This window comes from Sarcophilus harrisii, chromosome 4 (assembly GCF_902635505.1).
Source record: "Sarcophilus harrisii chromosome 4, mSarHar1.11, whole genome shotgun sequence".
Classification (NCBI taxonomy): Eukaryota; Metazoa; Chordata; class Mammalia; order Dasyuromorphia; family Dasyuridae; genus Sarcophilus; species Sarcophilus harrisii.
Genome location: NC_045429.1, coordinates 366,149,345 through 366,176,927, shown reverse-complemented (window position 1 = coordinate 366,176,927; position 27,583 = coordinate 366,149,345). Strand labels below are relative to the sequence as shown.

The 27,583-nt window shown below is 33.5% G+C and overlaps 1 protein-coding gene across 1 annotated transcript in view; it reads right to left on the bottom strand.

Moving 5' to 3' along the window:
* NUP133 (nucleoporin 133) overlaps positions 1–27,583 on the bottom strand; it is a 57,486-nt gene that overhangs the window by 7,488 nt on the left and 22,415 nt on the right. Inside the window, exons 12-23 of the mRNA XM_031966896.1 lie at positions 25,290–25,381; positions 23,083–23,246; positions 21,044–21,138; positions 18,536–18,760; positions 14,832–14,954; positions 12,561–12,660; positions 9,694–9,945; positions 9,136–9,269; positions 4,645–4,803; positions 3,887–4,022; positions 3,226–3,344; positions 2,255–2,335 (exon numbers count right to left, since the gene is read on the bottom strand). Of these exons, the coding sequence (XP_031822756.1) occupies positions 2,255–2,335; positions 3,226–3,344; positions 3,887–4,022; positions 4,645–4,803; positions 9,136–9,269; positions 9,694–9,945; positions 12,561–12,660; positions 14,832–14,954; positions 18,536–18,760; positions 21,044–21,138; positions 23,083–23,246; positions 25,290–25,381 (1,680 nt within the window). The remainder of the gene's footprint in view (positions 1–2,254; positions 2,336–3,225; positions 3,345–3,886; positions 4,023–4,644; positions 4,804–9,135; positions 9,270–9,693; positions 9,946–12,560; positions 12,661–14,831; positions 14,955–18,535; positions 18,761–21,043; positions 21,139–23,082; positions 23,247–25,289; positions 25,382–27,583) is intronic.

The window sequence follows — 27,583 nt, the reverse complement described above, 5'->3', positions numbered from 1 at the left end:
ATATCTCCCTATCTACTGACTTTTCTCTTGAAACCTATAAGATGCCTAAGCCTCATATTCAATAGATACTACCACTCCAACCAGTTTGTCTTCTATACTTATTTTCCCCCTTTCAGCTAAACTCACTGAAAAAGCCATGGGTATTTATTTCCACTTTCTCTTCTCTCACACTTCTTTTGATTTTGATTTTCTCCATCCCCAGAATTTCTACTAGTATCTCTTGTCGTCCCTCATCAGAGAGCCATTTCCGTATCATAAATAATACTTTTTAAAAAGAAAAAAGACTATCAATCAACATACTGCACACACACGTGTACACACACACAGTGGACTCCCTGGCTTTACAAAGAAGTGAGATGAAGGCACTCCTGAGGGCCTCTGTCCCATCTTTTCTAAACTTTCTGCAATTTGGATCTCGGTCTCACTATTCAACTTATACTCTCCAATATTAACAATTATCTTTTAATTGATAACTCTAAGGAGTTTTAGGAGGGGGTGGGGGAGAAAGGGAGACAATACTCATCTTTCGTGACCTCTGTGCAATGTTTGACATGTCTGATCACCCTCTCTTCCTGGATACTGTTGTCTCCCTGGGTTTTCATAATTAGCTCTCTCCTGGTTTTCCTCTTACTTATCTCATTGCTCATCTTCAAAGTCTTCTACTTTCTTTCTATTACTTGGTAGCCTTGAATCCCAATTCTAATTAACACCTTTATGGAGATGACTCCCAGATCTCTATATATCCCACCCTATTCTTTCTCTTGAGCTCCAGTTCTTCAGTAATTATCTGTTGGACAGTTCTAACTGGATGCTCCACAGTATCATAAATTCTACATATTCAAAAGATAGCTTTTTTCCTTCCAATGCCATCTTTTCTTCAAACTTTCTCAAGTTAGCCAAGGGCACTGCCTTATTCCTTCCAGTCATGTAGGTTTGCAACCTTAGAAGCATTCTGGACTCCTGTCTCACATTCCAACCCTCATAGCCAAACACTTGCCAAATCTTGTCATTTTATGTTCAACACATCTCTCCATTCTATCCCCTTAGCTACCTGAATATAGGCTCTCATTTCCTCTTTCCTGACTTCTTATAATCACTGAGTAAGTGATGTGTCTGCTTCAAGCTTTCCCCCCAAGCCACTTTCTACATAGTGTACTACACCCAGGAGCTCTCCATAAACTCAAAAATCAAGAATAAACTCTGCTATCTGGCACATAAGATCACCACAGTCTATCCCTTCTTAGTTTTCCATTCTTTTTTACACATTACTCCTTTCTACACATCCTCCCATCCAGGCAAGCTGGCCTAGCTGCTGTTCTTCACACACAAGCCCCATCTGGATTTCTAGGTAACTGCGCTGACCATATCCCATGCTGAGAATGCATTCCCTCCTCAAATCTCCTTTTATGGAAGCCCCGATTTCTTTCAAATTTCAGTTCTAATATCACCTTTTAAAGGAGAAATTTTCTGGGTCCCTCCAGCTATTAATATCACCCCACCTCAAGGTTATTTTATATATGTTTTCTATCAACCTATATTGGTGAGTATTGTCTTTCCTAATAGAATCCAAGTTCCTGGAAGAGGGGGGCTGTTTTATACTTTTGTTTCTGTGTCCTCAAAGCCTAACATGCAATAAACACATAGTAAATGCATGTTGATTGAGCAAATGATCAAGAAAATGAGGAGTTACGCTTTCTTTCTTAGAAACAACACAAAACAAATCTTGGTGAAAATACAGAGAAATTTTGAAATGAATGACAGGGGAATTGAAGAAATGTACATAGACTACCATGAGTATTAAGCGGATATTCTTAGGGTCTATTCAAAAGGATATTTTAGAGACTGGGCATATACCAAAGTTTAAGTTCTTAGACTAAGTTCTAGACAAGATACCTTGGTATCAGGCAGATGATGTTTCAAATGCAAGGATTTTTTTTAGAATATAGGAAAAAAAAATGAAATCTATGTAGGATAAAATAAGCATGGCAATTGGTTCCAATGAACAATTTTCCTGAAGGGTTAATACTAAATACTATTTTTTTTTTTAAACCTATGATTTATCATAGGCGTTAACATTCTAAAGAACCACCATCTAAATATTCCAATTTAACTCCCTAATTATTAGGTTCTCTTTTTCCCCTTTACATTTGTTCCCTTTTTCATTAAGTTAAGAAGTATGACATCTGACATGGTAAGAGATTTTAAAGGGATATTCATTTAAAAGGATCTTCTCAAATGATTTTCCTCAATTTACCTCATCAATGTATTCTAGCAAGTCTAGTGCTTTCTTGAAGTCATATTCATTGGCTCTTCTGTTTTCCTCACATATGTACAGCTATGGTTTAAAAAAAAAAAAAAAAAGAGAGGTTGAGGATTAATTTTTTCTTTTTTTTCTTCTCAACAGTATATTATTATCTTTCCAAATAAATGTAAAGATAGTTTTCAACACTCATTTTTGATAAGACGTTGTGTTCCATATTTTTTACCCTCCCTTCCCTCCCCAACACAGCAAGCAATCTCATGTTACATATGTGCAATCCTTTTAAACATATTTCTATATATTTTATGTTGGGCAAGAAAAATCAGATCAAAAAGGAAGAAATTGCAAGAAAGAAAAAACAAGCAAACAAAAAAAGGTGAAAGCACTGTCCTTTAATCCATATTCAGTGTTCACAGTTCTCTCTCTGGATGCAGATGGCATTTTCCAGAGGATTATTTTTAATAAGATTTAATAAGAGGGGGCAGTGAGTTAGTGTAATGGATAGAGCACCAGTCCCAAAGTCAGGAGAATCTGAGTTCAAATATGATCTCAGAAATTTAACACTTTCTGGCTGTGTGACCCTGGGCAAGTCACTTAACCCCAATTACCTCAGCCCAAAAAAAAAAAAAAAAAAAAAAGATAAAAGCACTTATTATCCCCAGAGCTTAGCATAGTGTTTGACAGAGTAGGTACTTAATAAATATTTACTAAACTGAATTAATTGCTTTTAAGAATTAGAAAGCTCCACAAAAGGTCATTTAGTCAAATCTCTTCATTTTACAGTTGAAAAATCCAGAAAAGTTAAATGATTTGCTCAACATGATTCAGGTAGAATGTTACAAAACTGACTGGAGTCTCTGACTCCAAATCCAGCATTGTTCTTACTATATCACAGCACTTCTCCACAGAGACTTCTGAGATAAGTGGTACAAAGAAATGGCTATAAAACTGTATAAAATACATACATTGATCAGTTGTGGTGCAGTCAGTACTGGCATTGTATTGAGGTTAAACTGTTTTTCAGCTAACAGCTGTTCAGGTAGGGTCTCCTGATGTAATAGAAAGTGTTCTTGTTCAGACATTTCTAGTATGCAAAGAAAAAAAGATTATCAATATAATTTCCAGATCTATTTTGTTGTAGCAAAAATTATGAATTTTTAAAAAAAAAGTTAGCTTAAAGACTCTCAGTTACTATATGATCTTAAGTATAATCTAATTAATACAAAAAGTGGACAAGAACCTGGGGAAATGATTTATTATTTGTAAAAGGTTCTTAATTTCTTCAGTTCTTTAAACCATATGTTATTCTCGTTTTCTGAGTAAATTTATATCCTAATACCAGCAGAAGGCCTCATTATATTAGGGACAGAGACAAGAATAGGCCTGTGATTTCACTGGCAGTGGAAGTTCCCTCTGCCAATGCAAAATGCCCAAAATGTCAAAACTTTTTAAGATCTTTGCAAAAGTCCCCTAGTCATTATGTGTAAGAGACAGGACTTGAACTCAGGTCTTCCTGGTTCTGTGGTCAGCTCACTCCCCAATATTCTTCAAGGCCTCTATTAATAAATTTTGGTTGAATAGAATTTAGTTTCTTCTGTCCTTCAAAATATTCAGTTCTTTTTTTACCTTCAATTTTTTCTTGAATTAAACCTTCCGAAAAATCTGAAGCTAAGGCAGCTAATTTACTCAGTCCAAGCAGGGTTTTCTTTTTTGCAAAGTAACGATTCTCCATATTTGCCAAGCCCAGAAGTGTTGTATGAGCCTAGAATAAACCAAAATATAAGAATACATTAACAGGTAATAAATTATTACTTTTAGGAAGCTGAAATAACGTATGATGAAAATTCGAATATACAATTTCTTTTTACTTTACATAGAATCTGTTTCAGCTCTGGAAGTAAACTTAGGAATAAAGTCCAACTTCTTCAATAGACGCAGAAACTTACATAATAAAAATATTCAACTACTTGTCCAGGACAAAAACAATACCTTTCTGAGGCAGGATGTGAATTTAGGTCTTCCTGACTTAAAAGTTCAGTGACTTAGTATTTTACTAATCCTTTCTGAATATAAACTGGGATAAAAGTCTAATAATAGTCACTATAAACCTGAGCAAAAAGGTTGTTTTCTTTAGGGTTTTGTATGACAACCACTTCTTCTCTTTGACTTTTGCAGTGAAGTTGTTAGTTGCCTAAGCAAGATTAGAAGCCAGTTCTCTTGAATCTTAATAGTGAATATCTGGTAACCAACACCAATAAATCAAAAAAGATGAGACACTACAGCTTCTCTGTGAAAGAAGGTATGTGTTAAGAGTTATTTATACTGACATTTTTTTAATAAGCAAAAATTGAAATTCTGTTTAAAAAAACAACAACTTTCTTTACCTTTTCAAAGTCCTGGCTATTGATTTCATGTAACCAGCAAAGGTGCTCATGGGCCTGCAAAAAATTTGTTAGCTGTCCATGCTGAGAAATTGGTTGTGATAATAGCTTGCCACGCTTTCCCTTCTCCAAATACCAACGGAAGAGGAAATCCGAAAAATTCTAATAGGAATAAAGACCAAGAACACATTAACATATTATAATAATATAAAACATACAATATGTACACTTTGATATGTTATAATGAAGTGTCACTTATTTTCAAGTCTTATTTAGTCTCCTAAATGGAAATGTTTTAAAAATCAATTTGAGCAATCTATCTATATGAAACCATACAATATGAGAGCTGGAAGTTACTTTTGCAGTGATCCTGGTTAATGTCTTCATTTGATAGAGGAGAAAACAAGGTCTTGAGCTAAAGAACTTGCCTAAGGCCACAAAGTTGGCAGCAATGCCAAGGTTCTGGGATTTCTGATTCTTTGTGTGCAGTTCTCTCTTCTAAATATCCTCCCGACTAACCAAAAATTTAAAATAATGACCACAGAAAACAAACAGAAAGGAAAAATTTCCTAGAAACTGTAGATTATTTTCCATAGTCAATGAAAGGAGACCTGTACCTTTCAAAGTGTGTCTTCCCTGTGTTAAGGAAAATGATTTTAAAAAGCACAATTGTCTTGTTTTGTACACAAACATGTTGTGATGGAGAGAAAATCAAAAACCAGTAAAACTAGGGTTTGAGTCCCAATTCTTTGTCAACCCTTTGTCACCTTCACTATGAAGTGAGCCTATTGCACACAGTGTCCTTGTCAAGGGAATTTCAACACCCAAGGGTTCCTGAGACCAGTGAAATCTATTACTTTATCTCTATGTCTGTACATCTGTGTAGTATGTATGCATAAAACCCACAAGTTCATAGATCTAAAATGGAAGGGTTCAGAAACTATTTAGTATAGGGATTACCCTTATTTTACAGAAGAGGAGACCGGAGGCTAAGCAGGGTAAGCAGTTTGCTCAGGACTACAGAGGAAGTAGGTTCTTCAAAAGAAGCCAGCTCCTCTATTACAGAGGGGAGCTCTTACCACTGTCAAATGTTTATTCATTTACTTGCTGTCTAGGGGAGGGATAAAGGGAAAGGAGGGAGAAAAATTTGGAACACAAGATTTTGCAAGGGTGATTACTGAAAACTATCTGCATATACTGTGAAAATAAAAAGCTATTATTTAAAAAAAATATATCCATTTGTATTAACTAAAAGGCTACCTGCTATTTCAGCCATTTGGGGGCTTGAGTCAATATATTCAAGCAAAAATCATGATCTCCTTTCCCTAAAAACCAACAATCTCCTACTTTTGCTAAGGGAATAACCATCCTTCTAGTAACTTAACTTTGCATCCATGAGAACCATCTTCCAATTTTTCTTTTTCCATATTTAGAAAATTGCCAATTTTTGGCAGTTTTACCACAAAATACCCAGCATCTGTCTCCTTTTTAACGCAGACATCACCAGAAGTCAACCCTTCATTACCTACTGATAGTTCTACTGTTACAACCGCCTTTCTTTTTCTTCTCTAATTCAAACTTCACAGTTTCCAAAAAATTTTCATAAGTCACATAAGTCACACCTTGCTCAAGAAAATTTAATTGCTCCCTATTGCTCCCAAGATAAAAATACAGTCTCATGGCATTTAAAGAAATTCTACCACTTCAAAATACTTTGCCAGGCTTATTTCAGGTTAAGTTCCCATCACTGTCTAGATTCCAGACAAAGTGTCCTACCTATGTGTTCTTTTCTTAATGCACAACTTCATCCTCCCACTTGTGCCTTTGCCCCTCATTCCTAGAAAGCACTTCCTCCTCACTTTTATGTCTCAGAATACACTGATACAGTCCAACCCAATCCAAACCAACAAATATTTGTTCAGCACCTTTTATCCATGAGACAAAGCTTTTTAAACTGTGGGTCATCACCCAATTTGGGAGTCATAACAATGTGAGAGTTGCAAAATTATGATTTGTTATCAGTAAATGTTTGATTGATATACCTATTTTATATACTTATATACCTGGGGTCGCATAAAAATTTCTTAGGCAAAACAAGGTTGTATGTAAGTAGTAAACATTTAAGAAACCCTAGAATAAAACATCAGCTCAGCACTGGGGAAACAAGAGAAAACATTCTTATTCAAAGAGCTTTCATTTCAACAAAAGATAACATATTAATATGCTTACTTCAAAATTCAACTATCCCACTACTTTTCCCAGAAAGCTTTCCCTTTATTCCTTTTTTATTTTTTGCTGAGGCAATTGGGGTTAAGTGACTTGCCCAGGCTCACAAGCTAGGAAGTGTTAAGTGTCTGAGACCAGATTTGAACTCAGGTCCTCCTGACTTCAGGGCTGGTGCTCTATCCACTGCGCCACCTAGTTGCCCCTATTCCTCTATTTATAAATGTTTTCTACCCTATCATATCTTAGTGTATGTGCTATATCTCTAAAAGCAGTTAGATGGCAAGGGAGCAAGATTTGAAACTAGAAGGCCTGAATTCAAATCCTGCCTCAGACATCAGTTGTATGGCCCTGGGCAAGTCCCTTAAATGCTGCATATCTCAATTTCCTCACTTGCAAAATTGAAATAATAATAACAAATATCTACTAAATTATTGAGGACAAATAAGATATCTGTAAAATACTTTGCAAATCCTAAAGTACTATATAAATGCTAGCTATTCTTGTTGTTTTTGTTATTACCCTCCTCCCCCCAAAAAAAAACACTGTGAGGGAAGGGATTACTTCTTATTTTGTTTTTACATCCTCAGACTAGCACAGTGTCTTGCAATAAGCTCCTAATACATGAATCATTTATTTAGGATAGCTGTATTTTCAAGTTGTTTTTCTAAATTTTTGGGGAGGAAAAAGAAAGAGTTCTCCCTTGTCTTTCTGTTACATTTCATGAAAAAATGGTTTTTTTCTCTTTCTGGTGGGAATTTAAAAAAAAAAAAAAAAAAAAAAAAAGGAAACAAAAAAAGGTGTCTACCTCTCTGCTACGTCCAAAATTAGGCTAAATATCCCAAAAACCTCAACAGATTTCAGCTATAGTTCCATTACAATGAAATGACCCATTTGATATATTTGATAATTCAAGTCCCTGTTAGCAAAATGATCATTTACAGCAATACAAGTAGCTACAGAGCTGTCCAAGCTGTCAGAGCCACAAAAACCCAGCAGCATCCTGGAGAAAAAAAGAACATTAGAGTCACCAGACCTGACTAGACCTCCTGGCCCTGTAACTATGGGCAAGATACTTAGTCTCTTAGCCTTGGCTTTTTTGCCTGTAAAAGGGGATGATATTTGTATTACAGAGCTCAACCACATCACTGGCAGGAAAGCATTTTGTCGATCTATACAATGAAAACCAATTTATTCTTGGGATCAGTTTTTCTGAGAGGAAGACGGGAAAGAAAACAAGCGTTGGCATTATTTATATAGAGCCCACTCTATGGCAAGCACTCTTCTAAGAACTTCACAAATATCTCATTTGATCCTCATAACTCTGGAAGATAGGTGGCATTATTATTATTCTCATTTTACAAATAGGGAAACTGAGGCAGTGTGGTTAAGTGCATAATCTGAGACTGGAATTGAATTTTCTGACTCCAGACTCTGTGCTCTGTCCACCGTATCACCAGCTGTCTGGTGCAATAGAAAAAGAACTTACATTGGAAAGATCATTTGAAATCAAAAGACCTGGGTTCAAAATCTGGCTTTTTCATTTACCGAATGACCTTGAGCACATCCCTGAGTTTCTCTAGGTCTCACTTTCCTCCACCATAATACAAAAGAGGAAAATTCCATCTAACAATTAACCAATGATATTATAAGTATCAAATTCATGGAGTTCCAATGAGATAATACAGATCAAGTCTAAAGTATCACACAAATGTAAACTACTATTATTATTCTCCTCTTTTAAGAGTAAAGAAGGCAAACACTAAATACAGATGCTGAGGTTTCTGAAAGAAGGTATACATTTTTATTTTAATTTTTATCTTCTTTATAGAAGGTATAATTTGCTAAACAAATTAAAAGACAATTGGAAAAATAGTATGGTTTTAAAATGAATAGGGAGACCTCATTTTAGGTAGAGGCAAAAAGATTAAAAGCTATTCCCTTTTTTAAAAATGAACTATCAAACTTTGAGTTTGGTACCAAAGATTAAGATAAGGAATATGAATATTGTTATATAACTGGGAACTTTAGGTTCTATGAACCAGTTAAATATAAGTAGGAGTTACAACAGGAAGTCTTTAAAAACATGGTCATATCTGAGGCAAGCAGGATCTAAATTTTCCCTTTTAATATCTTCTTATGCATGTATAGCTTCTTATATATGAAGCACAATTACTTTTGTTATAGCCATTTCTTGTCCAAACAATTATTATATTTAAAACATTGAGCTTATACTGTAAAGTTCTTTGCCTAAATATTAAACTATGTTACCTGATCAGCAAACTGAGTCATGTAACGTTGCAATCTAGTCTGGTTATCAGTCTGCTCACACATCTGAACCAAGATATCAAAGTCACAATATTTCTCTGCTAAAGAAGCAGCCCACTGGTGCTGTCCAAGAGAAACTATAGAAAACAAGAGGAGAAGAAAACATGTATTAAAAGCAGCTATTTAAGTTAACCCAAAGACTTGTTAGGTTTTTCTCTCTATTTAGATGGAAATATTTAAGTAATTTCATTACTTTCAGTGATTTCATCTTTGCAAAAACCTTATATGTAAGTCCATTTTTAATCTATTTTAAAAATAAAATGTTAATATGTTTAAATGAATTTAATTTCATGTAATGTACAAATTTATAACTCCATTTTATATATATATATATATTATATAAATTTATAACAAATATTCAACTCCAATTACATTTGGAAAACAGATTGGTGATTAATTTTAATTACAGATATTATATTAAGTTACTGATTTAACTAAAGAAGCTTTACCAAATATGTAGCTTTCTCTTTGTACTTTCTACAAATATATATAATTACTTACGAAGAGGAGACAACATATCTGCTCTTTTCTGAATGTACTCCATTTCCAGATTGTTGTATCTTTCTTGATCACTAGGTTTGTCCACAGATTTAAGTTGAGAAACATAACTATCCAGGTAGGAGTCAATCAGTGCTACAAGCTGCTCAGTTAGGATGTTTCTCAGATTGGTATCTACTTGAGGATAAACCATCTTCAGAACAATGCCATGTTGTCGCACTATTGCAGTTCGTATGCCAGCAGGTCCACTGGTTGCTATAAAAGAAAAACAAAAACAAATTTATTGTGTTAGATACAAAAACAACTATAATTATATAAACCACATCTAATATTTAAATAATTTGATTATCAATTCAAATAATTTACTTATCATTTCTGGAAATAATATCATTTCAAATAATATAATTCAAGGCCCAGCTTCTAACTATATCTAGAGGTGATCTGCAAATTCTTCATTGGTACTTTGTTTTCTGTGTTCAAAAATTCTGGACACTTGTTTTTTCAATAATATTTTATTTTGTTTGTGGAAGCCCTCTTTGTAGTGGCCAGAAACTGGAAACTAAGTGGATGCTCATCAATAGGAGAATGGCTGAATAAATTGTGGTATATGAATATTATGGAATATTATTGTTCTGCAAGAAATGAACAGCAGGATGATTTCAGAAAGGCCTGGAGAGACCTACATGAAGTGATGCTGAGTGAAATGAGCAGGACCAGTAGATCGTTATATACTTCAACAACAATACTACATGATGACCAATTCTGGTGGACGTGGCCCTCTTCAACAATGAGATGAACCAAATCAGTTCCAATAGAGCAGTAATGAACTGAACCAGCTACACTCAGCAAAAGATCTCTGGGAGATGAGTATGAATCACTACATAAAATTCCCAATCCCTTTATTTATATCCACCTGCATTTTTGATTTCCTTCACAGGCTAATTGTACACTATTTCAAAGTCCTATTCTTTTTGTACAACAAAATAACTGTCTGGACATGTAGAAATATATTTATTTAACTTATACTTTAACATATTTAACGTGTATTGATCAACCTGCCATCTGGGGGAAGGGGTGGGAGGAAGGAGGGAAAAGTTGGAACAAAAGGTTTTGCAATTGTCAATGCTGAAAAATTACCCATGCATATGTCTTGTAAATAAAAAGCTATAATAAAAAAAAAATAAAATTTAAAAAAATAATATTTTATTTTACCAAATACATGTAAAGATAGTTTTCCAACATTCATTTTTGTAAAACTTTGTGTTCTAAATTTTTCTCTCTCTCTCCCCCTTATCACCCCCACCCAAAAACAGCAAGCAATTTGAGAGGTTAAATGTGCACAATCTGAGCAGTTGTCTTGCAATACTTCTTGCTTTACTGCATTCAGGTTATTTTTATTTTTAGTGTTTTTCTTGGAAAGCCATAATTCTTACATCGTCTATGCACCCTTTCTTTGAGATCACTATATTTTATTTGTAAAAGTAGTTATCATGATTTAATACTAACTAGGGCTTTCTCTCCCTTTTTCTACAGCATGCTTCACTTGTGCATGGCTCCATTCCCAATCAATTATTTTTTCTTAGGTTTCTCTGATGAAACTTGACACTATAGTTTCAATTTTTTCAACAAACTAATAATTTCTGCTGTGTGGACCATAAATTCTGTGCTCACAATTCTTATATCTCTTTCAAATATTTCAAGATCTTATAAGTTCCATGCTTTCTAGGGAATCTATAGGATCCTATGTCTCATCAGGTGCTAATTCTTTTTTCTCCCAAGATTTAATAAAAGATGTCTGGAATCTTTTACCCAATTTGGAGGCCATATTCCCTTTTGTTATTAATATTTTCCCTGTTACGTGGCTCTCTTCAACAATGAGATGATTTAAATCAGTTCCACTTGCTCAATGATGAAGAGAGACATCTACATCCAGAAAGAGGAACATGGCAACTGAATGTGGAACACAGCATCATATTTTCACTCTTTCTGTTGTTGTTTGCTTGTATTTTGTTTTCTTTCGCAGTTTTTTTCCTTCCTTCTTGATCTGACTTTTCTTGTGCAGCAAGGTAACTGTATAAATATGTATACATATATTGGATTTAATATATATTTTAACATATTTAATGTATTGGATTACCTGACATCTAGGAAAGGGGGCAGGGGGAAGGAAGGGAAAATTTGGAACAGAAGGTTTTGCAAGGGTCAATGTTGAAAAATTACCCATGCATATGTTTAGTAAATAAAAAGCTTTATTAATTAATTATAAATAAATGAAAATTTTAAAAAGAAAAAGAAAAATTTCCCTGTTAACTAGTTTAATTAAAATCTTTTGAGTTTTCTTCAACCTGAGCTCTTTGGTGATCTCATTCTTTTCCTCTCATTTTCTCCTATTATTCATCTTCTGACTTCTTCCCCTTTGATGATGGTTTCCCCCTGGGGTGAATATTAAAGCCACATCTGCATTTGTTCATGTTGAGCAATATATGGCTTCCCAGTTTTGAGCTTTGCTCAAAGTGAATTATGCAGGGACAGAACTGGCCCCACTTGGATGCTAGGCTCTCTTTCTTAGGTTTAGAGGATCACATGTACCTTGCCCCAATTTCTTTGCTCCTCGGTTATCTCTAGCTGAGCTCTATATTCACACTTAGTGCTAATGTGATACTGTCCCAGTCTGAGCAAACATGTCTTGGGGGAAGCAGCAGAAGAAGCAAACATGTCTTGGGGGAAGCAGCAGTAGAATTTTGAATTTTTATTTACAAAACTAGCTTGTGGAAATAATATAAACTCATGGATACAAAAAAAACATTGAAATAAAATTTTTGAACAAGCAATAATAACACTACTTATGTACTTAATTTTTGGAAGCTTACCTGTCCAAGGAACATATTCAGGTTCTTTTTCTGGGAGTTCTTCCATTCTATATACAGCATTTCTGCTTTGACGATACTGACTGGCTGCTTGTAGCATATCCTGGGAAAACAAGAAATTACCTATTTCTGAAAATGGAAATTCAAAATATTTTTTAATTTAAACAAACAATAAAATCTAACTAGCTACTAATGCCTATTAAAGATGTGTACTTAAAAAAAATTCCCTAAGCTTTACATTTCTATTACCATAAATTACCATAAAGTGAATATCTAAAAATGGAAATGCAAGAATCTTACAAAGAAACTTAATTAAAAATTAAAGACAATATTTTAGTATATATGTTAGAATATTCTCAAATTGATGTGAGCTCATCAATGTGAATGTTCTTTCCAATGATGTTGATTGCAAGTCAGCATGTCTAACAAGCCTGTGTAGCTCTTATCCAACACCTTATATAAATTCATCAAAAATGATCTGCCCAGAATGTTGGAGACCTGCTGCACTTTCTCCTGCCAGCAGGATGGCAGTGGTGCAAACTTCTCATCATGGGGCAGCCTAAGCTGGGCAGTGGATAAAGCACTGTCCTGAATGATGAGGACCTGAGTTCAAATCCAGTCTAAGATACTTAACACTTTTTAGCTGGGCAACCCTGGGCAAGTCATGTAACAGCAAAAATCCCCCAAAAACCCAAACTCCTCAAAATGAGACTACTTCATCTTTTCTTCCTGTCTTATTGATATCATTTATTCCTACTCTTCAAAGTTCTTCATTGTTTTTGTGATGTAGCACACTCAAATCCAATATGCTGCCTTCTACATAATATTTTCAATTCTTTTAAAATTAAAATTAAGATGCTGCATATGTCTCTCAGTCTTCCATCAACTTTAAAATGTAAAGGAATATTACTATGGGTCCAAGGACTCTTAAGAACTGCCCTTGGTCAAATTTCATAAACTTGTATGGCATAAAAATTTATCTCAATATAATTGCTTTTATAACATTATATATTTTACAATAAAAACAATAGTCTGAAGGGTTCAAGGGCTTCCCTAGATCACGAAATGAATTCATGATGCAAAAAAGGCTAAGAACCCTTGTTATGAAATGGTAAAAGTTTACCTGTTTTCTTCTTAAAATCTTTCATTAAGGATGCTCTTAATTCATGTATAAATGAATCTCATAAATATTTTGTAGAGATAGTTAAGTAAGTACATTGGTTGATGTTGCTCAATTGTCCTTTTTGGGGGAATAAGCAACATGAAGTTTTTTCTACACTTTTACTATTTTCCTCTCCTTCAGATACAGTAAGAATGGATTCCTCAGTACTTTCATAATTAAATCACCTTCAGCATGAATTTCTTCTATATACACCAGGTACAGTCTGATTGTTTATCTTATCTTCAATTCTACTTAATGCCATTTTATCCAGGACTGTAATATTAGAGTGCAAATGAATATTAGACTTCAAAGTATTTAAAAAAATCTAAATGTAAATATTTAATCTATATTGGCCTTAAAAAGTTTGAAAATCTAGAAATTCTTTCCAAATAAAATAATATGCCCTGAAGAAATAATGTAACTTAGTCCAAACACCATATTTGTTGGTAGTATTATGAACATAGTAGGTGTTTAATAAATGTGTTAACTGGTTCATAATTATTCTTCTAATAAAGTCTTACTATGATACTTAATCTGAGGGGAAGTACCCAGCATTCTTGAAAGCCGAGTCAAATGCAGTATATAAGGAAAATAAAAGTCCTAACAATCTAAAAAAAAAAACACCTTCCAATATTGACCTCTAAGACTGTCTTGAGGGAAAGCCTGTGAACAGGATGGCAATCTGGCTTCTTGATGTCAGAAATGTTTGTTAAGCATATTATAATATGGAAGAATTATAATCTTCATTATGGAAAAAGGACCCACATAGTAGATATATAAACAGATCTTTTGAAGTATTAATGCATGCACAGCTATAACCATTTCTTGGTTTGTTAACCCATTATAATTAAGATATAGCTAAACCCACAAATTTCTGAAGTTACTAGAATGGAATATCTGGGATCCAACCTTTCAATTTCTTTCATTTCATTCATACTCACTGAACCCCAAACCTCAAATGCTTTCTTTCCTTACTTCTGCCCTCTTCGTTTCCTTTAGGCCTCAAGTCAAATAACACATTCTACAAACAAGGGTTCCTGATATTTTACTTTATTTAAATGTAGAATTTAAATTTATTCTTTAAGTGAGTGCACTATACTACATTTCAGTACCTTCAGGATGTTGTTCACATTGACTACCACCTGAGCCCATTCAACAGATTCCATTGGAGTATCTTTCAAAATTTGTTCTTCCTGTTCCAATAAACATTCAAATATGGTGTCTACCTGCGATACCTGTAAAAAGAAACAGAAAAGACTTTACTATATTGCATATATTTATGTTAAATGTCCTAAAAAGCACAGAAATAAAAAAGGTATTTTTTTATAAAACATATGCATGGGTAACTTTTCAACATTGACCCTTGCAAAACCTTCTGTTCCAACTTTTCCCTTCAAGGTTTAGTATGATTAAAAAAAAAATAAAAATATATATACATATATAAAAACAAGAAATAGATTTGCATTGGAGAATCACTGAAAATTTTCCCAGTACAAAAAGGGGTAAAGTGAAGATAATATCTCTCCCTACTACTACTGGTTGTCATAGTTCTAAAAATGCTAACTAAAAATCAGAGAAGAAAATTTTAAAATTTAAGGGAAAACATCAGCAAATATAAAAATTTCCCAAATTTCATATTACATGATGATTCATTACAAAAAAACCCTAGAGAGAAAGGGACCCATATGTGCAAAAATGTTTGTGGCAGCCCTTTTCTTAGTGGCTAGAAACTGAAAATTAAATGGATGCCCAACAACTGGAGAATGCCTGAGTAAATTGTGGTATATGAATGTTATGCAATATTATTGTTCTGTAAGAAATGGCAAGCAGGATGAATACAGAAAGGGTTGGAGATACTTACATGAACTGACACTAAGTGAAATGAGCAGAACCAGGAGATCATTATATACTTCAACAACAATACTATATGAGGATCAATTCTGATCAAGGTGGTTATCTTCAACAATAAGGATTCAAATCAATTCCAACTGATCAATAATAAACAGAACCAGATATACCCAGCAAAAAAACACCAGGAAATGAGTGTGGACCACAACACAGCATTTCCACTCTTTCTGTTATTGTTTGATTGCATTTTTGTTTTTCTTCTCAGGTTATATTTAACCTTCTTTCTAAATCCGATTTTTCTTGTGCAGCAAGAAAACTGTATAAATATGTATACATATATTGTATTTAACATATACTTTAACATATTTAACAAGTATGGGACTACCTGCCATCTAGGGGAGGGGATGGGGGGAAAGAAGGGAAAAGTTGGAACAGAAGGTTCTGCAATGGTCAATGTGGAAAAATTACCCATGTATATGTTTTGTATATAAAAAGCTATAATAAAAAATAAAATTAAAAAAAAGAAAACTAGAGAATTAATGAAGAAACTGAGATTACTAATAGCTTTATTAAAGTAACAAGAAACAAAGGTAAATTCATAAAAATCATTAACATTTCTAACATTATATAAGTTGCAAAGAAGTTTCCAATCTATATTTTTAGAGGAAGTTTCTTATCAGAAGTTCTCTACATCAAAGAACTCACATTCTGTGGTTTAAAAAAATTAACAATAACCAAGAAGAAATTATATTAGAAATTCAACTGAAAATAACAATAGCATTTATATAGTGCTTTGCGTTTTGCAAAGCAATTTACATTTTCTTCACTTGACTTTCACAATTACCTTGTGAGATAAGTGTAATTATTACATCCATTTTACAGATCAGGAAACTAAAGCTAGGAGAACTTAATTGGCTTGCTCAAAGTCATACAGCTAGTAAGTATTTAAGGCAAAATCTGAACTCTTAATTTTTCTGATTTCAATTCCAGCAGCCTGGCAACTATGCCATTTACCTACCCTATATACTATATAAAATAGAGGAGAATTTAACATCCTAAGACACTCCAGATATTGAATAGTTCATCTTTCCCTATGCTTTTTATAAACACCTAACCCATTCTCATTCCCATTCCCTCCACCCCTCATTCTTTTCTAGACTACCATCCTTGCACAGGATATACTATCCTCTTTTCTGTATCTTGATTCCTTGGTGAACTAATTCATGTTAATTTCTACTCTTGACCCTGTGTCCCATCATAATCACACCTTCCTAAAACTCATCTTCAGATTATTTCTACCAAATGTCTACTTTGCTCCTCCTATTCATGAACTACTCAATATAGCTGGAAAAAGTCATGAAACTTTCCCAAATGGGGCCATTACAAATTGAGCTCCATCTTCAGCAAGGATGTAATCGCTCTACTGTTTCCTAATCAATTTCACTATTTCACTCTTGATAGCTAATGCTCCAAATCATTTTATCTTTCCTCAAATTTTCACAGCAATTCTTCCCTCCAAATTCTGTCATGGAATTTGCCTCATAACTCGTCACAAAAAATGAGGCTCAACATGGTGACCTTATTTTTTATTATAGCTTTTTATATACAAAATACATGCATGGCTAATTTTTCAACACTGACCCTTGCAAAACCTTCTGTTCCAGCTTTTCCCCTCCTTTCCCCCATCCCCTCCCCTAGATGGCAGGTAGTCCCAGACATATTAAATATGTTAAAGACTATATATATGTATACACACACACACACACACACTTATACAGTTGTCTTGTTGCACAGAAAAGATAGGATTTAGAATGAAGGCAAAAATAACCTGAGAAGAAAAAAACAAAAATGCAAGCAAACAGTAACTGAAAGAGTGGAAATGTTATGTTATGGTCCATACTCATTTCCCAGTGTTCTTTCTCTGAGTGTATGTAGCTGGTTCTGTTCATTAAAGATCAATTGGAACTGCTTTGGCTTCACTGTCATTTTAAATGAAGAGGAACAGAGAAGGAGAGTCTCCTTCTCCTTGCCAAAGCCAATTCCTCTACATGCACACTCCATCCTATCCCCTTCTATCTTCTCCAAAAAATTGTCATCACTATCATTTATATTCTTTTCCTAATCTTCAATTTCTATTGGATCCTTTCCTATTGTCTATAAACATCCATCTCTTTCATCCTTAAAAATTCCTCAATTCATCCATCCCTACTGGCTGTTATCTCATTCCATGCCTCCCCTTCTTTGTTATATTCTTCACCTAGATGCCTCCAATTCCTCTCCTATCACTAGCTTCTAAATCCTGTGTAATCTTGTTTCCAACTCTGTCATTCAACTGAAAGTATCTTCTCCAAAATTACCAAATCTCTCTTAAACATTAAATTGAAAAGTCTTTTCTTAATCTTTAATATTCTTGACCTCTCTGCAGTTTCTGACTGTTTATTACCTCCTGATTTTCTCTCCTCTCTAGGCTTTCTTAATACTGTTTGCTCTTGGTTCTCTCCCTATTCATCTGTCTGCTTCTTCTCAGTGTTCTTTGCTGCCATGCCCACTCGCCAAGTGTGTCCCAGGCCTCATTTCTATTCCCTCTATACTATCACATATACATCTCATAAGCTCTCTGTTAAACTATTATTATGCAGATTACTCCTAGAATTTATTTATTCATTTCCAGCAAGAGTGTCTCTCCCGAGCTCCAGTCTTGCCTCATCAACTCCCTTTTATCATCTTGATTTGGATATTCTTCAGGTATGTCCAATTCAATATGTAAAAAACAGATTTTATTAGCTTTTTCTTCAAATTCTCCTTTCTTATTTATTCAAGTCATAAGCTTAATTTTTATATTAGATGTATACATATACACAAAACAGGTAGTGTGCTATTTTTACATATTTATATATTTAACCATAGCACATATATTTACATTATAACTTCACCAAATAGATAAATATTAAGAATGATGACATCTTACCTCTCTAAAAAAGACATCTGCAGGAGTAAGACTTGGTGGAACATCACAATCTCTTTTGTTTAAAGCATTTAAGATAGCAGTATTCACCAGATCAGAAAGTCTAGAATGATGGTTTTTGAGAACAATGGCAGCTGACAACTTTTCAGCATGTTCACAGAGCAACAGCCTTGTTGCCATTGGCATCCCTCTTACTGGAAAAGTGCCCAGACGGTCAAATAAGCCAACCTTGTAAAAAAGATAGACCACATACTCTTAGAAAGGATTATAACAACATTTAAAAAATCTGGTTAAATATTCATCTAGATTGAGTTTAAGAAACTCCCTTCAATTCTTCTAGTAGCTGACTCTTTTCTAGCAAGGTCAGGAAGCTCTTGTAATTATCTCTTCCCTATTCTATCAGAAGATAGATTTGTCTAAGGGCAAATTAAATCTAAGGAGTCTTTTCAATATTTCTTTTTGGATATACTCATTCCTATAACTTGTAGAGCTTTTTGATTCAATGACTCTTTGCCTTAATTTCAAACATCACAACTTATTTACCTTGTAGCAGTATACTTGGCAGTAAATTTTCAGGTATATCCTTGATTCAACAACAATTAATTACAAACATTTATTTATATGAAAGAAATTTTTTTTAAATATTGTAGCACTAAACAATTCTTATAATTAAAACTAACTCTGGACACATTAAGAAGTTAGATTAAACTGTATTATATTAGTATATTTATTATGTTACTGTATTTCCATATCCAGTTTAGACTTAACTCAATACATCTATTTAATGAAACAAACAAAATATTTATATTTAGATACTTTAACTTATGACATAAAGAAACATGTAACACAAAAGGATTAAAACGTGATATAGATATATGTAAATCCTTATGATTTACATATTCCTGTTTAAAGGAAGGAAATTAATGAGATGACATCTACAGTAAATAGAGCACTAAAGTTTTCTTGCCAGGATTAATAGAGTAAGCTCTAAATTAAAAGAATGTAAAATTTAAGACAGAAAGTCCATACCAGATCTTTAATGATAGATTAATAAAAACTAAAACCAAAACCACCTTATCCTATGTTAATGAATGAGTGTTTTTTCCTTTATAAGGCAATTGCTATTTCTTAAGGGAAGGTAATGAATGAATGTGGGACAATTATATTGAGCAACAAATATTCTTCCTAATCCATATTAAAAAAAAAAAAAAACCTCCAACAATCTGATGAAATAAATTATTTCTTTTTTTGATGGAGCTGGAGAACTAGGTTTAAGTGCTACCTCTGCCACTTATTAGCTATGTCACCTTGGGCAAATCTCCCTGAACTTGGGTCCTTCATACATAAAATAAGAATACTAATATTCATATCAACTAGATAAAGTTATTAGAAGAACATTTGGTAAACTTTAAAGCATCACATAAATGCAACTTTTATTATCTTCCTTAAAGAACCAATTTTTCTTACTCCTCCCCTCTTAAATTCCAAATTTGTCTTTATGTTAGAAAGTTCCTTCCCAAATTTCCAGAATTTTTTCTTCTTAAATATAGAAAATATAAGATATTCATCTATGATTACAGATCCACAATGGCAGTGCTCTCAATAAAATATATTAAAGGGACTAGATTTTCCATTGTTTTCATTATAGAGAATGGAAGAAGATTATAATACCTCACGACTGTTAAAGAGGCAAAAATGGTTAAAAAGCAAAACAAACAGAACAAAACAAAACACAGGACAATATTGGAGGAATAATTATAAGATGGGCACATTAGCACTACCAGTAGGGAGAGTTTTAAACAATTTGGAACTACATGTGAAAAGTCATTAAATTGATCATATGCTTTTGATTCAATAATTTCTATACTTTTGTGTGTGTGTGTGTGTGTGTGTGTGTGTGTGTGTGTGTATGTGTGTGTGTGTATACTCTATCTAGTACATACTCACAAGGAAATCAATGATAAACACACACACATAAACACACATTATTGAGAGCAGCACTCTGGTAGGAATAAATTAGAAATAATTAGATAAATAAAACTTGGCATTTAAATATAATTCAATATTATGCATAAAAAAATAATATGAAGAACTAAGAAACTTGAGAAGACTGAGACAGTAAATAGAACCAAGAGAACAACATACACAATGACAGAAAGAAACGTTCAAGGACATTAGAACTCAGAACAATGCATTGGTCTAGGAGACCAATGATGAAATGCACCTCTCTGCTCTTAACAGAATGGAGGTGGAACATTAGAATTGAATGAGGTATATGCTGTCAAACACTGTCAATATTATTCGTTTCTTTTAACTATTTCTTTGTTGCAAAAAAGAGATCTATCATAGGCTAAGGGAAAGGAGGGAGGAAAGATATTGGGAAATGATAGTATTGTGGGGGTTTTTAAAGTATTCATAAAATATTTGTTTAAAAACATGTGGTAAACCCACAGGTCACAAGAAGTGTTTTGGTCCAGGATGCCTAAAGTTCTCAACAATTTAGACTCTTACTTGATGAATAAAATCCATAAGGAAACAATGGGCTTTCATCTTGTCTTCTAATTGATGAAGAATAATAAGTGATGTATTACTGAATCCTGGTGCTTCTGTTAAAACATAATAATAAAATCTGAATAATGAGTATTCTAGTTTTATGTCATCACTAATAAAAATAAGGACAAAGAGAAAAAAATTAAGCATTAGGCACACTGAGAGACAACTGTTGGTAACATCATCTAAGAATTGTAAAATTTAAAGGAACATTTTTAAAACACAAATAATTACCATTTGGACTACTATTCTACATTTTAAAACAATACGGTTGCTATCAAGAGAGAGATCTTCTCTTCAATATTTTTGTATGATCATCTCACTAAAAAAAGTTTCATCATCTATAGCATTTAAAGACTTACAGCTACAGAGAAAATAAGCAATCAACTGAGAAGCAAGTATACTCAATTTTCTTAATTTTAGCAATGGAAACTACTCAAAAATAAAACACAATGCAAACTGTGGTAGTCTTTTATATTAGCTAATAGGGAATAAAGAAGAAGAGTCTGATACCAAGAATTGTCACTTCTAAGGTTATACATATGAATTATGATATTGAAAGTAATAATCATGTTAAATTCATTATATACTTCTTGATCATATATGCCAGATATTTGAAAATTATAGTTTAACAATCTACTTTAAGATGAAAAAAAAAATTTGATATAAATATACCAAGATCATAAGTTAGCAGATCTGAGAGTTGACTAGGAAAAATGATACTAGGCCCACTACAGTCCAGATATTCAAAGGAAATTCTATCAAACTTTTACAGTACAAAACTCTCCTAAATTAAGCTTATTTCAAAACATAGAATGAGATAGTAAGCTACCCGATTACTTCCATGAATAAATAAGATATTGTTCCCTAAACTGAAAACAAAGCTAAAAAAAAATCATATTCAGTGGCACTAATTTGTACTGACATAAAACACTATGTCATAAATATGTAGATATGTCAAAAATATCTACAATAGAGTATGTTAACAGTATATGTTAAAAAAACAAACAACTCCATTGGAGTGAAGTAGAACTAATAAATAGAATGCAAGGATGGTTTCACATCTGGAAATATCATAAATCTTAACACAAAGGAAAAAATAAAAATATGATCATATCTAGTGACACTGGCCTCTTTATCATTCATCAAAAAAGACACCCTATCTTACAGGAAACACACCTGAAGCAGGGAGATACATGCAGAATAAAGGTAAAAGGATGGAGCAAAATCTACTATGCTTCAGGTGAAGTCAAAAAAGCAGGGGTAGCCATCCTGATCTCAGATCAAGCAAAAACAAAAATTGATCTAATTAAAAGAGATAAGGAAGGGCCCTATATCTTGCTAAAGGGTAGCATAGATAATGAAGCAATATCAATATTAAACATATATGCACCAAGTGGTGTAGCATCTAAATTCTTAAAAGAGAAATTAAGAGAGCTGCAAGAAGAAATAGATAGCAAAACTATAATAGTGGGAGATCTCAACCTTGCACTCTCAGAATTAGATAAAAAAGACACCCTATCTCTTAGCTCTGGATATTTTCACTGGGCTATCCCTCCTAGAATGCTCTCCCTCATCATTTATTCCTCATGGCTTCCATAGCTGGCTCCCTGGAAATCAGAGCTAAAATGCCATCTTCTAAATAAAGTCTTTCCCAATCTCCACTCTAATGATTTCCCTCTGTTGATTATTTTCTACCCATCCTATATATAGTTTGTATGTGCACAGTAGTTTGCGTGATGTTTTCCCAATTAGATTGAGAACTCCTCAAGGGCAAAAACCTGTCTTCTGATCTCCCCCCCCGCCCCCCTTTTTGGTATTCCCAGGGCTTTGTACATAGTAAACAGGTATTTAATAAATGCTCAGACTATTATGTCTTGTGATTTCATGTACAATAGTGGTTACTACTGTATTTTTTTGTAAAAGAAAACCAAAATACTCCTTTTCCTTCTCAGAGTAAAATAAGACCAATCTTAAGTATTTATTTTTAATTTTCTTACCCTCAGGGACAGATTCAGCCCATCGTGGATCAGAAGCTGGATAGTCATCCACCAAGTCAACACTGATTTGGGTGACAGCTTTATCTAGCTGAATGTCAGAATCCGAATCAGAATGAGATGAGAACAGTTCATCAACCATAATTTGGGCATGAACTAGATCTTTTCTGCAATAAAAATTGGAAAAGGTTTTTAATTCCATAGGTATATAAATAACCACCCATTGAATTTCTTTCACTGAAGGAACAAATGTAGAAAGTAAACAGAGGCTTAATCTGATTAAGAGAATAATTCTGAAAGAAACTGAATTGATTCTATATTATTTTTTCATTCTATTCCAGAATTAATCAAGTTCCTTATTACTGCCTCATTTTGTAATGGTTACTCAAGGCACATTTGTTTATTTAACTATGAGTTAAAAATTGCTGCTAGTCCCTCATTTCCAATTTCCAACCAATCATATTGTCTTCTATGCCTTATCTCTGTAACTAATTACACTAATGACATCAAACTTCTTTAACCAATCATAACTTATTTTCCACCTATGTTCTTTGTTCTGAACTTTCCTAAAAAATAGGAAAAGGTAGCCATTCTCCATCAAAGGGTCCTACTCAAATCTCGAGACCCTGAAGTATACTGTAAAACATAAAGGGATGGACATGTCATAAGGATTATTCATTTATTCAACAGTGACTGCCTACTACATATAAAGCATAGTATTAAGTTATGTAAGGAATGCAAAAACTATTAAGATAGAGTTTTATTATGCCAACATAGGACATACACTGCTTCTGATATTGTTGCATTCTGGGGCATATAGAATTTATTATTTTGAAGGGATTTGAAACATTATTATCAGTGTACTCCAACAGAAAAGCATTCAATTGGGAATTAGAAGACATATCTTAGTCGCAATTAGGTCACTATTTAACCTTATGTCTTTTGGTAAAATTGCACCTCAAGTTTCCTCATGTGTAGAATAAAGAGGATTAAACTAGATCTTTAAGGTCCCTTTAAACGCTGAAATTCTGGGATCTCTTTCCATTGATCTGGACAATTGAAAATCTGCCAAACTTAATCACAGTGAAGTCACAACATTTTTATAGCACATATAGATGGCCAGATAAAGGAAAAACTAGGAACTATAGCTTAATGCTGGGTCTTTTAAAACAGAAAATGCTTGTCTCATTACCCCCTCTACTGACCAGAAGACTGAACACAACTATAAAAACGAAGATAAAGGATAAATATAAAAAAGCAAGTACTTTAGAAGGGTCAGTACATTAGAATGCTAATTCAAGGATTCCAAAAGTTGGGTTGTAGAGGGGAAAGAGAACAAATTTTCATTTTCTAGAAACTTTGAAATCATGAGAGTATGCGCTCAAACAACGATACATATTAATGTGAAAATCTCTGACCATCACAAAAAACGAGACAGCATTTACTATTGTATTCCCTCCCTCTTAAAAATCCCCTCATTCACTGAAAGAGGGACATAGAGCAAGGCATGATGATAGTAATTGGCTTAAGGAATTACCAACGTTTTCAGATCTAATATATCTGTAGTTCCTAACATATGGGCAACAAACCCTTAATCTAGCCCAGTCCCCTTATTTTACAGACAAAACCTAAACTGAGAGGCAAGATTTGCCCAAGGTCTTATATCTCACTAGTGAAAAAACCAGAATTAAAATCAAGAATCTGGTTTATTCACTTAAAAAAAGATTCAAATTATACTCTGATCATCATTATTTCATATTCATCCTTAAAGAAAAGTTGTTTTTTTCAATTTCACATCAAAATATGTTAATCTGCTGTGTTCACAGGCTGATTTTAAAATATGCATAAATAAGTCACTTTCAACCTCATAAAATCGAAAAACTCAGGCACAATTAAGTGTTATCAGCAAAACCTCCAACTCCTACAGACTCATAAGATTTAGAAGTGGAATAAATCTTGGCCTTTATCTATTTTAAAATTTTCTTATTTAATAATGAGACTGAGGTACAGAAAACAAAGCAACTTTTTCAGGTTCATACAAGTGATCTCTCAAGGCAGTATGGATCTGGGATGCCAACACAGGTCCTCTGAATTCCAAATTCATTACTTTCTTCTTCATTCTATCTTACCTCTCCAAAAAAAATTTTTTTTTCTTAAGTGACATACTGAAATAAAATTTATCCTTGGACTTCATTGCAAATATTTTATACCTGCAATACTGGAGAAAAGCAGCTTTTAGCAACCTTGTCTTGTCTTCTTGTGCTATGATATCCAGTTTGGTAGTGTTTTCAAAAACTGGACTCTGGAATAACAAATGATATTTTGGTGATGGAATAACCAGAACATTTAAAGTTGTTGAATAAACAGCTACACAGAGACTCACAATAAAAGTAATGTACAAATATGTGCAGAATAGAAATGAGTTATTTATAAAAGCAAACTAAGCAATACAAATCTTAATTTGATTCAATAATCATTTATTAAGAACTTACTATATGTCACGAAATTTTGTTAGCTGACAGAAATCCAAATATAAAAATGGCATTTGCTAATCTCAAAATGCTTGAATCTACCAGTGGGGATATATCGACTAAAAGAGTACTGGGACAAACTAGTGATAGATTTGCAGTTTCATGTGCAATCACCTTTTAAAAAAAAATTATACTATGTTATGGAAATGCTTGTTTTATTCCATAAATTAAAAGGAAAATAAATTATATCAAATCTAAAAGTTACACTATTATTCTCTAGATGGAGAACATCCAGAGGAAAGTAATCAGAATGGTGCAAGTGGACCATGAGTATCCAGTGAAAATAACTGAAGGAATTGAGAATGTTTTGCCTGGAGAAGAAATGATTTAGGGAGGATATGAAAACTATTCAATTATCTGAAGGGATATTACAAAGATTATATGTATGCTCTACATCTCAAGAAGGTAGAAAAATTGAAAGGTGCTCAGAAACAATTTTAGACTTGAGGTAAGAAAAAAAAACCCTAACATTTAGGAAAAAACAAAGGTGGAACTTGCTACCTTGTGACATGCATGGTTGGTTCTCCCACCATGAAAGGTTGAGAGTGGATTTCTATTTAGGTCTGGATATAAAGATTTGGAATTATCTGTGGAGAAGAAATAATTAAACCTGTAGAAGCAAATGAGAATATCAAGAGAATTCCAGGAAAGAAGAAATGATAAGGACAAAGGGCAGAGATAATTTGGGATTATATTCACTTAGGTGTACAGCACCAATTAAATTAAAATGTAACTGGGAAATATTTAACAAAATGTAATGAAAATATATTAAAGATGGTATTTTAAAACTAAAATAAATATATGGCCAGCAGAAATCCTTAAGGAGTTACTGGCTACTATTTCTACTTGAGTTTAACACCAATACTCTGTATAATAACTTGTCTTTTTTTTTCTTTTTTTTTACTGAGGTAACTGGGGTTAAGTGACTTGCCCAGGGTCACACAACTAGGAAGTGGTAAGTGTCTGAGACCAGATTTGAACTCAGGTCCTCCTGACTAGTGCTCTATCTACTGCACTACCTTGCTGCCCCCTGTATAGTAACTTGTAATTCAAAATCAATCAACAATGTGATATAAGAACCCACACAGATGTGATCTTAGGCTAAAAAAGATCCTGGGGTTCAAATTAGAAAACTGAGTCTCATTTTACACCATCCTAGTCAAAGCACACATTAGGAGTACCCAGTTCTGGGGACCATATTTTAGGAAAGACACTGATAAGCAAGAGAATATCCAGAGGAAAGTAATCAGAATGATGAAAGATAAGAGGACCATGAATATCTAGTGAGAATAACTGAAGGCCAATAATTGAGAATGTTTTTCCTGGAGATCAAGAGAGAATATGAAAGCTATGCTCTGTAATTCACGAGGGTAGAAAATAGTAAAAGTTGCTCAGAAGCAATTTTAGACTTGAAGTAAGGAAAATTCCTAACATTTAGGAAAAAATAAAGGTGGAATTTGATGCTTTGGGAGGCAGTTGGTTCCCTCATCATGAAAGGTTTGAGAGTGGGTTTCTGTTTAGGCACAGGTTCATCTAGTGGCTCCTACAGTTCCTTCAAGTTTTGAGATTATGTAATTCTGAGCCAACTTGTGATCTGAGAAAGTCAGGCATGTGATCAGAATCCTGTACTGAGAAGATTACTTTGAAAGTTATGTGAAGGTTGTACTGGGGAAATAAAAGACTAGAGACAGGGAGATCAGGCAGGCAAATAATGTTTTATTTAGCATAGATAGATGATGCAGACTTAAATCAGGGTAGTGATAGTATGAGTACTGTGGTATCAAGAGGAAAAAAAGGAAACTGGGAAGGAAGATAGATATAGGGAAAATGATAATGAATTTGGCTTTGGATGACTTGAGGTTATCAGAGGGAAAGAACAGCTGGAAATGTAGGTCTGAATTCCGGTCTCAATTAAGGGATAAAAGCTGAATATAAAAATTTAGGATTGTCTGTGGAGAGGAAATAATTAAACC